Source organism: Nomascus leucogenys, chromosome 19, assembly GCF_006542625.1.
Source record: "Nomascus leucogenys isolate Asia chromosome 19, Asia_NLE_v1, whole genome shotgun sequence".
In the NCBI taxonomy this organism is placed as follows: Eukaryota; Metazoa; Chordata; class Mammalia; order Primates; family Hylobatidae; genus Nomascus; species Nomascus leucogenys.
This window is the reverse complement of record NC_044399.1, coordinates 75,192,702-75,205,131: the sequence shown is the minus strand read 5'-3', so window position 1 is coordinate 75,205,131 and position 12,430 is coordinate 75,192,702. Positions and strand designations below refer to the sequence as shown.

At 41.5% G+C, this 12,430-nt stretch overlaps 1 protein-coding gene across 4 annotated transcripts in view; it reads right to left on the bottom strand.

Moving 5' to 3' along the window:
• The window catches only part of SMG6 (SMG6 nonsense mediated mRNA decay factor), a 239,887-nt gene that overhangs the window by 220,074 nt on the left and 7,383 nt on the right, over window positions 1-12,430 (bottom strand). For all 4 annotated transcript variants that reach the window (XM_030800159.1, XM_030800156.1, XM_030800157.1 and 1 more), the window contains exons 5-6: window positions 8,538-8,644; window positions 8,220-8,298 (exon numbers count right to left, since the gene is read on the bottom strand). In XM_030800159.1, the coding sequence (XP_030656019.1) occupies window positions 8,220-8,298; window positions 8,538-8,644 (186 nt within the window). The remainder of the gene's footprint in view (window positions 1-8,219; window positions 8,299-8,537; window positions 8,645-12,430) is intronic.

Genomic DNA, 12,430 nt, shown 5'->3' with positions numbered 1-12,430 from the left:
CTAATCAAGGAGTTGACTTGGAAACTTTGGACAAAAGTCTCCAAGATTATTATATTATTATGTAATAATCTTCCTGAGTTCCTATATCCTCAAAATTACAATGGGAGTAATAATACCCAATGGAGGAGTATCCTCAGGTTTACAAAGTGTTCACTGTCTCACACTTAACTGTACTTAATCAATGATGTTGCCATTGTTATTGATAATTTTTTAAAATAAACAATTAGTAGCTGAGTTGAACATTTTATGGATATTATTCAAGAAATTCAGCAAGTCTATTTATAAGCAATTAATAGGGAAAAGAAGAAGTAAAGAAAAAGGAAGTGGGTCAGAAAGAAGGAAAAAGGAAAACATTGAAACAAAGGCAGAAAGAATATCCAAAAGGCTTTCTCACTTTTTCTCCAACTTCATGTACACTTTCAATGTTTTCCATAACTGTTTCAAAATACATTTAAAATGCTAGCTTCTCTCTCTCCCTAGCGTCTACTCATTCTTCAAAACTCCTACCTTATATTCACCTGGCATGGCTAGAGGTGCAGGTTCTAAGGTCAGTGCCTGAGTCTGAATTGGGTCTTGCATTTACTAGGTATGACACAACACGTTAACCTAGAGAGGTTTCCTTGTTTGCAAAATGGAAATGTTTACAACATATGGCTCCCAAAAAGATTAAATTTATATAATGCATATAGTTTAACAGAATATTTGGCACACCATTACAGTTAATTGGTAGCTATTTTTATTATTATTCCAATCCATACTAATTTCTATCTACACTACTCACCTGATTTGAGACTGTATTATATTAATTCTATAAAATATTTTTTTCATATGAAAAAATTTCTAAAACAGAGATACAACTTACAATCGGTATCTCTTGTCATGTCTTATTTTAATTTGCAGCATTTTTCTTAGTGGAACAGAAGATAATGGTGCATCTAACAATCAATTACATATTTATCAAGTCTAATTTGCATCACTGTCTATACATCTCACTTGTTTTCTCAACACATTTTTTTTTTCAGGGAAGAAAGCAACTCAATATTTTATCATTCCTGGCATCTAGCAAAGCACTGTACACGTGTTGTGTACTCAATAAATACCTGAGATTCGCTGATTGGAAGAGACAGAATGACTGACTGATTGGAATTGGCAGAAAAGTTGGGAAAATGTTGCTAACAGACAACTAAGAGGAGACAGACAGAAAAAAGAGGGATAGAGGAAAAGAACTTGAAAGAAGTGCGAATCTAGGTCAGAGGTCTGTGAAAAAGAAAATGTAATTCAAACGACAAAAAGCCATTGAGGGAATTCAGCACAGTTGCAACATACAAGATCAACACACGAAATTCAGTTACATCTCTATATACTAGCAATGAGCAATCTGAAAAAAATAAATTAAGAAAACAATTTCTGGCTAGGCGTAATGGCTCAGGCCTATAATCCCAGCACTTTGGGAGGCAGAGGGAGGAGACTCACTTGAAGCCAGGAGTTCAAGACCAGTCTTGGCAACATAGTGAGACCCTCTTTTCCTTTTTTTTTTCTTTTTTGAGACGAAGTCTTGCTCTGTTGTCCAGGCTGGAGTGCAGTGGCATGATCTCAGCTCACTGCAAACTCCACCTCCCAGATTCAAGCAATTCTCCCACCTCAGCCTCCTGAGTAGCCGGGACTACAGGTGTGTGCCGGCACACCTGGCTAATTTTTATATTTTTAGTAGAGATGAGGTTTCACCAAGTTGGCCAGGCTGGTCTCGAACTCCGGACCTCAAGTGATCCACCCACCTCAGCCTCCCAAAGTGCTGGGATTACAGGTGTGAGCCATCCCACCTGGCCGAGACCCTGTCTAAAAAAACAGGGAGAAAGAGAGAGAGAAAAAAAAGAAAACAATTCCTTTTGCAAAAGCATCAAAAAGAATGACATACTTAGGAATACATTTAACCAAGGAAGTGCAAAACTTATTATACACAGGGTTAAAAGAAATTAAAGAACGAAGTAAATGAAAAGACACCCTGTGTTCATGAATTAGAAGGCTTAATATTTTGAAGATGGCAATACTTCCCAAAGCAATCTACGGATTCAGTGCAACCTTATCAAAATTCCAATGATTTTGCAAAAATGAAAAAGCTGATCCTAAAATCCATATATAATTACAAGGGACCTCAAATGGCCAAAACAGTCTTGGGAAAAAAAAAAAAAAAAACAGAGTTAGGGGACTCACATTTCCCAATTTTTCTTACCACAAACCTACAGTAACTAAAACAGCTGTGGTACTGGCATGAGGAATGTCATATAAATCAATGGAATAAAGCTGAGAGTTCAGAAACAAACCCACATATAAAGTGACTTTTGACAAGGGAACCAAGACCATTCAATGAAGAAAGAACAGTCTCTTCAACAAATGGTGCTGAGAGAATGTAATAACCACATGTAAAAGAATGAAGTTGGACCTTTACCTCATACTATATATAAAAATTAACCTAAAATTAATCAAACACCTAAATATGAGATAAAAGTCTAAAACTCTTAGAAGAAAATGTAGAGGTAAATTTTCTAAACCTTGGATTTGGTAATGGTTTCATAGCTATGACATCAAAAGTGCAAAGAACAAAAGAAAAAAAGATAAACTGGACTTCAACAAAATTAAAAAACACTTGTGCATCAAAAGATATTCTCAACAGAATGAAAAGACAATCCACAAAATGGAAGAAAATGTTTGCAAATTATATATCTAATAAAGGTCTAGCATCCAGAATATATAAAGAACTCATACATCTTGACAACATAAAAGATAAAATAACAATTTTTAAATGGACAAAGGACTTGAATAGACATTTCTCCAAAGATGATATGCAAATGACCAATGTGCATATGAAAAAATGCTAATCATTAGGGAAACATAAATTAAAACCATAATTTGATATCACCTCACCACCATTACGATGGCTACTATCAGAAAAGCAGAAAATAACAAGTGTTGGCAAGAAAGTGGAGAAATCAGAAGCCTTGTATGCTGTTGGTTGGAATGTAAAATGGTGTAGCTGCTATGGAAAATAATATGGTTGTTCTAAAAAACTAAAATCAGAATTACCATATGATCTAGTAATTCGTTTTCTGGGTATGTACCCAGAAGAAATGGAAGCAGGGTCTTGAAGAGATTTTATCTGAACACCCATGTTCACTGCGGCATTATTCACAATAGCCAACAGATGGAAGCAATCCAAGTATCCATCAATGGGTGAATGCACATATAAAATGTTGTATATATATACAATGAAATATAATTCATCCTCCAAAAGGAGGAAATTCTGACACATGCTACAACATGGATGAACCTTGAAGACCTAAGCTAAGTGAAATAAGCCAGTCACAAAAGGACAAATACTGTATAATTCCACTTATATGAGGTACCTAGAGTAGCCAAATTCATGGTGACAGAAAGCAGAAGGGTAGTTGCAGAGGTTGTGCGAAGACAGAAGTGGGAGCTGTTATTTAATAGACATGGAGTTTCAGTTTTGTAAAATGAAGAGCGTTCTGGAGATTGGTTACACTACAATATGAATGTACTTAATGCTACTGAAGCTACACTTAAAAATGGGTAAGACAGGCCGGGCACGGTGGCTCACGCTTGTAATCCCAGCACTTTCGGAGGCCAAAGTGGATGGATCACCGGAGGTCTGGAGTTTGAGACCGGCCTGGCCAACATGGCGAAACCCCGTCTCCATTAAAAATACAAAAATTAGCCAGGCGTGGTGGTATAAGTCTGTGGTCCCAGCTACTCAGGAAGCTGAGACAGGAGAATCACTTGAACCCGGGAGGTGGAGGTTACAGTGAGCCAAGATCATGCCACTGCACTCCAGCCTGGGCCACAGAGCGAGACTCCATCTCAAAAAAAAGAAAAAGAGCAAGACAGCCCGGGAGCGGTGGCTCATGCCTGTAATCCCAGCACTTTGGGAGGCTGAGGCAGGTGGCTAGCTTGAAGTCAGGAGTTCAAGACCAGCCTGAGCAACATAGTGAAACGAAATCTCTACCAAAAATACAAAAAATTTAGCCAAGTGGGGTGGCATGTGCCTGTGGTCCCAGCTACTTGGGAGGCTGGGGTGGGAGGATCACTTGAGCCTGGGAGGCAGAGGTTGCTGTGAGCCAAGATCAGGCCACTGCACTCCAGCCTGGGTGACAGACACCTTCTCTCAATTTAAAAAAAAAAAAAAAAAAAAGTGGGTAAGATAGGCAGGGCTGGTGGCTCACACCTGTATCCTAGCACTTTGAGAGGCTGAGGTGGGCAGATCACTTAGGAGCTCAGAAGTTCAAGACCAGCTTGGATAACATGGTGAAATCCCATCTCTACAAAAAATAAAAAAATTTGCCAGGTGTGAGCAGCCGGGTGCAGTGGCTCACGCCTGTAATCCCAGCACTTTGGGAGGCCGAAGTGGGTGGATCACGAGATCAGGAGATTGAGACCATCCTGGCTAACACGGTGAAACCCCGTCTCTACTAAAAATACAAAAAATTAGCCGGGTGTGTTGGCAGGCGCCTGCAGTCCCAGCTACTTGGGAGGCTGAGGCAGGAGAATGGCGTGAACCCGAGAGGCGGAGCTTGCAGTGAGCCAAGATCGCACCACTACACTCCAGCCTGGGCAACACAGTGAGACTCTGTCTCAGAAAAAGAAAAAAAATTAGCCAGGTGTGGTGGTGGGTACCTGTAGTTGCAGCTATCTGGGGGGCTGAGGCAGGAGAATAGCTTGAACCTGGGAGGTCGAGGCTGCAGTGAGCTGAGGTCATGCCATTGTATTCCAGCCTGGGTGACAAAATGAGACCCTGCCTCAAAATAAATAAATAAATAAATAAAAATAAATTAAGTGACTGGGAGCAGCGGCTCATGCCTGTAATCTCAGCAGTTTGGGAGGCCAACGCAGGAGGATCACTTGAGGCCAGGAGTTCCAAGACCTGCCTGGGCAACGGAGTGAGATCTTGTCTATACAAAAAATCAAAATATTACCTGGGTATGGTTGTGTGTGCCTGTAGTCCCAGCTAATCAGGAGGCTAAGGCAAGAGGATCACTTGAGCCCAGGAGGTCAAGACTGCAGTGAGCTATGATTGTGTCACTGCACTCCAGCCTAGCTGACAGAGTGCGATCTTATCTCTTAAATACATATACACACATATATATATGGGTAAGAGGATACATTTTATGACTATTTTACAATTAAAATTTAAAAAAATTGCCAGGTGTGGTGGCTCACGCATATAATCCCAGTGTGAGGCTGAGGTAGGTGGATCACTTGAGGTCACGAGTTCAAGACCAGCCTGGCCAACATGGTGAAACCCCATCTCTACTAAAAATACAAAAAAATTAGCAGAGGGTGGTGGTGTGCACCTGTAATCCCAGCTACCCTGGAGGCTGAGGCAGGAGAATAGCTTGAACCCAGGAGGCGGAGGTTACAGTAAGCCGAGACTACTGCAGCACTGCACTCCGGCCTGGACAACAGAGCGAGGCTCCATCTCAAAAGAAAATAATTATTATTATTACATATATATATATATGTAATTAAAATTTTTCTCAATGAGCAATGAAATAGTTATTTCTCCCAATAGCAAATCAGCACATGAAAAGATGCACATCATTAGTTGCTAGGAGAATCCAATAAAAAACCACAATGAGTTATCACTTAATACTCACTAGGTTTATGGATATCAACAAACTGATTCTAAAGTTTACATGGGAAGGCAAAAGATCCAGAATAGCCAATACAATACTGAAAAACAAAGGTGGAAGATTGACACTATTGAACTTTAAGACATAAATAAAGTTACACGAACCAAGACAGTGTGGTACTGACCAAAGAACAGAGAAATAGATCAACAGAGAGGCCAGAAATAAAGTCATGCAAATATAGTCAGCTGGTCTTTGACAAAGGAGCAAAGGCAATTCAATGGTGAAAGGACAATCATTTCAACAAATGGTGCTAGAACAACTGTATATCCACCTGCATCAATAAATCTATACATGAACCTTACACTTTCCACAAAAATTAACTCAAAATGTATTACAGACCTAAATGTAAAACATGAAACTATACAACTCCTAGAAAATAACACAACATTAAGTTAGCCTTGGGTTTGAAGACTTCTTAAATAAAACACCAGAAGCATAACCCATGAAAGAAATAACTGGTAAGATGGATTTCATTAAAATTTAAAACTTCTGCTCTGCAAAAGACACTGCTGAAGAATGTGAAGACAAGCCACAGTCTGGAAGAAAATAGATGCAAAACACACACCTGATAAAGGATTTGTAACCAAAATATACAAAGAACTCTTAAATAAGGGAAAAACTCAATTTTTAAAATGGGCAAAAAAGTGGGGGGGGGGGGCGCCAAAAGATCTGAACACCTCACTGAATAAGATATGTAGATGGCAAGCATATTAAAAGATGCTCAACATCGTGTATCATTAGAGAACTGCAAAAAGTCATACATTATATGATCCCATTTATGTGAGACATCCAGAATAGGTAAAGATACAGAGACAGAAATCAGACTAGTGGTTGTCAGGGGCTGAGGGGAGGGAGGGATGGAAAGCGTAAGTATCAGGTCTCCTTTGGGGTGATGAAAATGTTCTGACACTAGGCCGGGCGCAGTGGCTCACGCCTGTAATCCCAGCACTTTGGGAGACCAAGGTGGGTGGATCACAAGGTCAGGAGATCGTAGCCATCCTGGCTAACACGGTGAAATCCCGTCTCTACTAAAAATACAAAAAATTAGCCGGGCGTGGTGGCGGGCGCCTGTAGTCCCAGCTATTCCGAGAGGCTGAGGCAGGAGAATGGCGTGAACCCGGGAGGCGGAGCTTGCAGTGAGCCAAGACTGCGCCACTACACTCCAGCCTGGGCGACAGAGCAAGACTCTGTCTCAAAAAAAAAAAAAAAAGAAAATGTTCTGACACTAGATAAAAGTGATGGTTAACTGTTTTTTTATTTTTTCGGGTGGTAACTGTATATTTCCATCAATAACATTGGCATTGTTTTAATAACTGGATCACACAGGGAATAAGGGAAAAGATGGAATAAAAAAAAAAAAAAAAAAAAAAAAAAAAAAAAAAAAGATGGATATAGAGAAAAGGGGAAGAAAAAATAACGCTGCAAAGAGGGGCGGGAAAAAAAAAATCACATAAACCCATCACAGAGAATAAGACAGAGGTAAAAACAGGAGAGATTCAACAAATTTTGAAAGAAGTGTTTCAGTAAACCACATTACTTAATCAACTATTTCAATCCATAATTATTAAGAATTTGCTTGGGAGGCTGAGGCTGGAGGATCACTTGGGCCCAGGCGTTTGAGGCCAGCCTGGGCAACAAAGCAATACCCCGTCTCTACAGAAAAATACTTTTTGTTATCTGGGTGCAGTTGTGTGTGCCTGTAGTCCCAGTTACTTGGGAGGCTGAGGCAGGAGGATCACCTGAGCCAGGAGTTTGTGTCACTGCACTCCAGCCTGGGTGACAGAGCAAGACCCTGCCTCTCTTAAAAAAAAAAAAAAAAAAAGAAAAGAAAATTTTCTCCTTGCTAATGAGCATCTTACTTGCTTCTTACGATGGAACCTCTGGTACCTACCACTGGTCCCTACCACTGGTCCCCACTTTCCCCCTTGAATTCAGCTTTCTCCCTTGGAGCTCTCTCGGCTCCCAAGGCCCGCTTCTCCATTAGAGACATGTTTAGAGCACAATGATTAGACCTAGAGAGGTACAATCTGGTGCTTACTGTGCTTCTGCTAAGGAGGCACCTTAGATAAAAAGCTAAAAGAAGTAACAGGATCTAGGGAAAGGAAGCAAAGATCTGACTACTTAGAGCTAGGTGAAAACTTTAAGGGAGAGAAGTAAACCTTATTTTTCTTCTAGAATGAGTTGCCTAGTTTAACAGAAAGGGAAGAGAATCAAGACAAAATTCAGAGAGGAAGCTCTGGTCAGAAACAAAGAATGGTGTTTAGCTGGAGCATGAGCATTCCCTCTGGAATTGAAGTGCAGTGGTAAGTGGATAGACGAAGTACAGAGTTAAGTGAAGTGAGGAATCCCTGACAACTTAATTCTGAGAGTAACCATAACAAAAGGAGTTTGAGGGGATATTCTTTGGGCTACAGTGATGAGATGAAATGAAGCTCCAGGAACTGATACTATCAAACTCCACATTGTAAGATACTTCCTGCAAAGCACTTCTCCCCTGTCCACAGGATTTCTTACCGTATACACTGCCAGCAAAGCCAACTGGTTATAGGGGCGCCCATTCTTGGGAGCAATGTGCTGGGCCTTCAGGTACCAACTAGAACAGAAAAACAATAAGAAAATGCTAGTTTCAGATTAGCTTTTTCCCAATTCATCCTGATAGCCCTAATACTTAAAACATAAGGTAGAGTGTTAGATGTAACCTTGGAGTAGTAAGGCATGACTACAGGGACCAACAGGGACACCTGTACAACACCCATATGGCCTACTGCTCTTAGTAAGGCTTAGCTTAGAGCCACATAAGGAAGAGAAATAACGAAGTGGAGGTAAAAGTACCTGCGTGCTTTCCCATAGTTCGCTGTATCACTGGCTTGCTCCCGGTACCTAGCAATATCTCCTTGGCATATCATGCATCGTTGGGCACTGATCAAGGCATATTTTACCTTCAGGAAAAACAATCAGTTAGTAGAAAAGCCAAGAAACACTAACTTCAACCCTCAAAGGACAGGGATGGGGTGAAAATGACAATGCAGCACTGGTAAGGCACTAGCGGTCCTCAACAAAGTATAAAGTTTTTAGCCTAAACCTGACTACCAAAAAAAACACAACTATAAAGTTTTCAGCCTAAACCTGACTACCAAAAAAACAGTCAGCAGTGTGATACAAAATTTACTGAGAAAGAGAGAGGGTAATTCTTGAGTCCCAGGCAAATGAAAGAAAACATTTTGATATTAGTAGTCAGGAGACCTGACTCTATGGAATAGTGTTGGATCTCAAGGAAGTCTTTGAGATGCTCTGGGACTCAGTTTCTTCACCTGAATGTAAAAATAACTACTCTATAGGGTAACTGGAGGAAATAAATGTAAAAACATTTTATAAACTATAAAGAGACATACAAATATGAAGACAATTGTTTACTCTGTTCTTTTTTTTCCCCCTAATAATTTCTGAGACAGAGTCTCACTCTGTTGCCCAGGCTGGAGTGTAGTGGCGCGATCTCAGCTCACTGCAACCTCCACCTCCTGAGCTCAAGTGATTCTTGTGCCTCAGCCTCCTGAGTAACTGGGATGATAGGCACGTGCCACCATGTCTGGCTAATTTTTTTATTTTTAATAGAGACAGGGTTTCGCCATGTTGCCCAGGCTGGTCTCAAACTCCTGGCCTCAAGTGATCCATCTGCCTGCCTCAGCATCCCAAAGTGCTGGGATTACAGGCGTGAGCCATCACGCCCAGCCACTCTGTTCTTTTTTTGCCATCATTACAGTCTTTTTTCAAACTGTTAACATCACTGAATTGTACCACGGCATTACACTACCTTCGGCTAAAACAATAAATCGTCCTTTATCAAACATTAACAACGTGCCACACACTGTGCAGTGCTATGTGTTTTCTCACTGATTGGCTTAGCATCTGTCACTCAGAAAACAGAGTAAACCAATCCCAAGACATGTGTCCACCAAAATATCTCCCTAAGAAACACCATCTCACAGCACACAATATAATTCCACTCCACTCCACACAAAAGAAATTAACGTATCACTGAATAAAGAACAAAGCTTCATTGAGAAGAAGATATTGACGCCTCAAGAAGGCACACTCACTAAGCGAAATGGCTACTGCACATTAACCTCCTACCTAGCACGTAACTCAAATTTGTACCTCAGCAAAGTTATAATCACTACGTATCACATACCCTCTAAGTCCTAACTGTTTCACAAATTCTATGAATGAACATCCCCAAAGGTGTTAAAAATCCTCCGTATTTAACTGATAAAGCACAAAGAGAACTGATTATGCCTCCATACTACATCCATTTTGTCATCTTGGTAAGAGAGAAAAACAAAACAAAACAAACTCTTTCAAAGGCTCACCGTCATCCTCAGCATGAAGTCCTGGACGATCGAGCCTCTGCTTACCTCATCAGCACCATATTCCCGGTCACTTTCTGTACCTCAGTCAGACCAGACTCCTCAGTTCCCCTAACACACCACGCTGTTTTCCACTTCAGGGCCTTTAAGTATATTATCCTCCTCCCCTAGAATGCTCCTCTCCTTGCATCTACACATACACCTTCACCTGGATGATACTTTCGGCCTTCAGCGTTAGTTTAACTATGATTTTCTCAGTCGCCCTGGATTCTTTAAAACTAGGTTAACCCTTTACAGTATACACCCCCAACATCCTTGGCAAAAGTCACTCCATCAGCAATTACTCATCCAATGTCTGTACTCACCCCCAATCAAACACTAAACTCCAAGAAACAGGAGCACGGTTTTTTTTCAATCTGCACTGAATTGCCTCTGCCTAAAATACCACCAAGCATGTAAGAGGAACTCAATAAACATCTTTTTTTTTTTTTTTTTTTTTTTGAGATACAGTCTCACTTTGTTGCCCAGGCTAGAGTGCAATAACGCAGTCTTGGCTCACTGCAACCACTGCCTCCCGGGTTTAAGCGATTCTCCTGTCTCAGCCTCCTGAGTAGCTGGGACTACAGGCATGTACCACCACACCCAGCTAATTTTTGTATTTTTAGTAGAGATGGGGTTTCACCATGTTGGGCCAGGCTGGTCTCAAACTCCTGACCTCAGGTGATCTGCCTGCCTTGGCCTCCCAAAGGGCTGGGATTAAGGAGTGAGCCACTGTGCCCAGCCAAAAACATCTGTCCATCAGTAAGAAACTGCGTATGTAGTAGAAGGAGCAAAAAGGCAAGAGGAAGCCTCTGCTCCATAAATCACGCTGCTTTCTCTAATGAATCTCTAACTGCTTCCTAAACATGCTCAACTTTCCAATCTTAAAATAAAAACTGGCCAGGCGTGGTACAGACAAAAAAAAAAAAAACGAAAAACAAAGAACAAAAAAACCTTCTCTTAGAACCTTATGTTCTTTTAGCTGTCTTCCCTCCTTGCCTTTGTAGCCAAGATGCTTAAAAGAATGGTCTATATTACTCTCTCACAATCTCTACTGCTTTATCTCTCTTCACTACAATCTGGCTTCCAGTCTCCCCAACTAAATTAACTCTTGATAAGTTCATCCAATCCAACTGACACTTTTTAGTAATCTTAACATTTGACAGCTCCATTGCACTTGACAATTTTACCTATCCCCACCTTGAAATGTAACCCCCATCTCTGGCCAGCCTTCCCAGTACCCCAACTTTTGCTTCAACCACCACCTGTATCATGATGACTCATGAATCTATATCACCAGCCCAGCTTTCTCCTGACCTCCAGAGAGACCACAATATTCATTTGTTCATTTTCAAGTTCCTGTAACACACACACCTCCACCTCAGCATATCCAAACCTGAACCAATCTCTTCCTTTGCAGCCACTCCCCTGGACTACCAGCTGGGAGATGATTCAGACTCTTCATGCCTCCAATCTCATCCCTCACACCGAATCAGTCAACAATTCCATTCTATTTCCTTTCTTTCTTTCCAATCTGTCTTCTCTTTCCCATCTCCACGACCTCTATCTTAGTTCAACCTACAACCTGACTCCTCTATCTCCACTCTTGCCCAGCTCCCATCCAAACTCACCAATTTGCCCAAGTGACTGGTTCTAAGAACAAATCTACCTTATCCATTTACTAAAAAATCAATTAATGGTTCCCCAGTGCTTTCAGAATGAAGTCCAAACTCTTCAGCATAGGATATGAGAGTTTATGACCTAGTCGCTTCCCACTTCATTAGCTTTTCCACCTACAACAGCCCCCTCCACACACAAACACCAGCATACTGAACTTCTTGCACTCTCCCAACGATGCCTGGTTCTCTTTTGCTGGACCCTCTATCTAAACTGCCCCTCCCACCTTCAAACTTCTAGTCATGTTTCAAAACTCAGCTTGACAATCTCCAAGAAGCCTTCCTTGGCCCCACCAGACTAAGTTAGATTCACTTCTCTCTATGGCCCTTCAACACTCTATACCAGGGGTCCCCAAACCCCAGGCTGCGGACTGGTACCAGTCTCTGGTCTGAGCAGTGGGCAGGCGAGCATCACCACCTGAACTCTACCTTCTGTCAGATCAGCGGTGGTATTAGTTCTCACAGGTGCGCAAACCCTATTGTGAAGTAAGCATGCAAGGGACCTGGGCTGTGCACTCCTCATGAGAATCTAATGCCCCAACACCCCCGTCCATGGAAAAACTGTCTTCCACGAAACCAGTCCCCGGTGCCAAAAAGGCTAGGGACTGGCCGGGCCCGGTGGCTCATGCCTGCAATCCCAGCACTC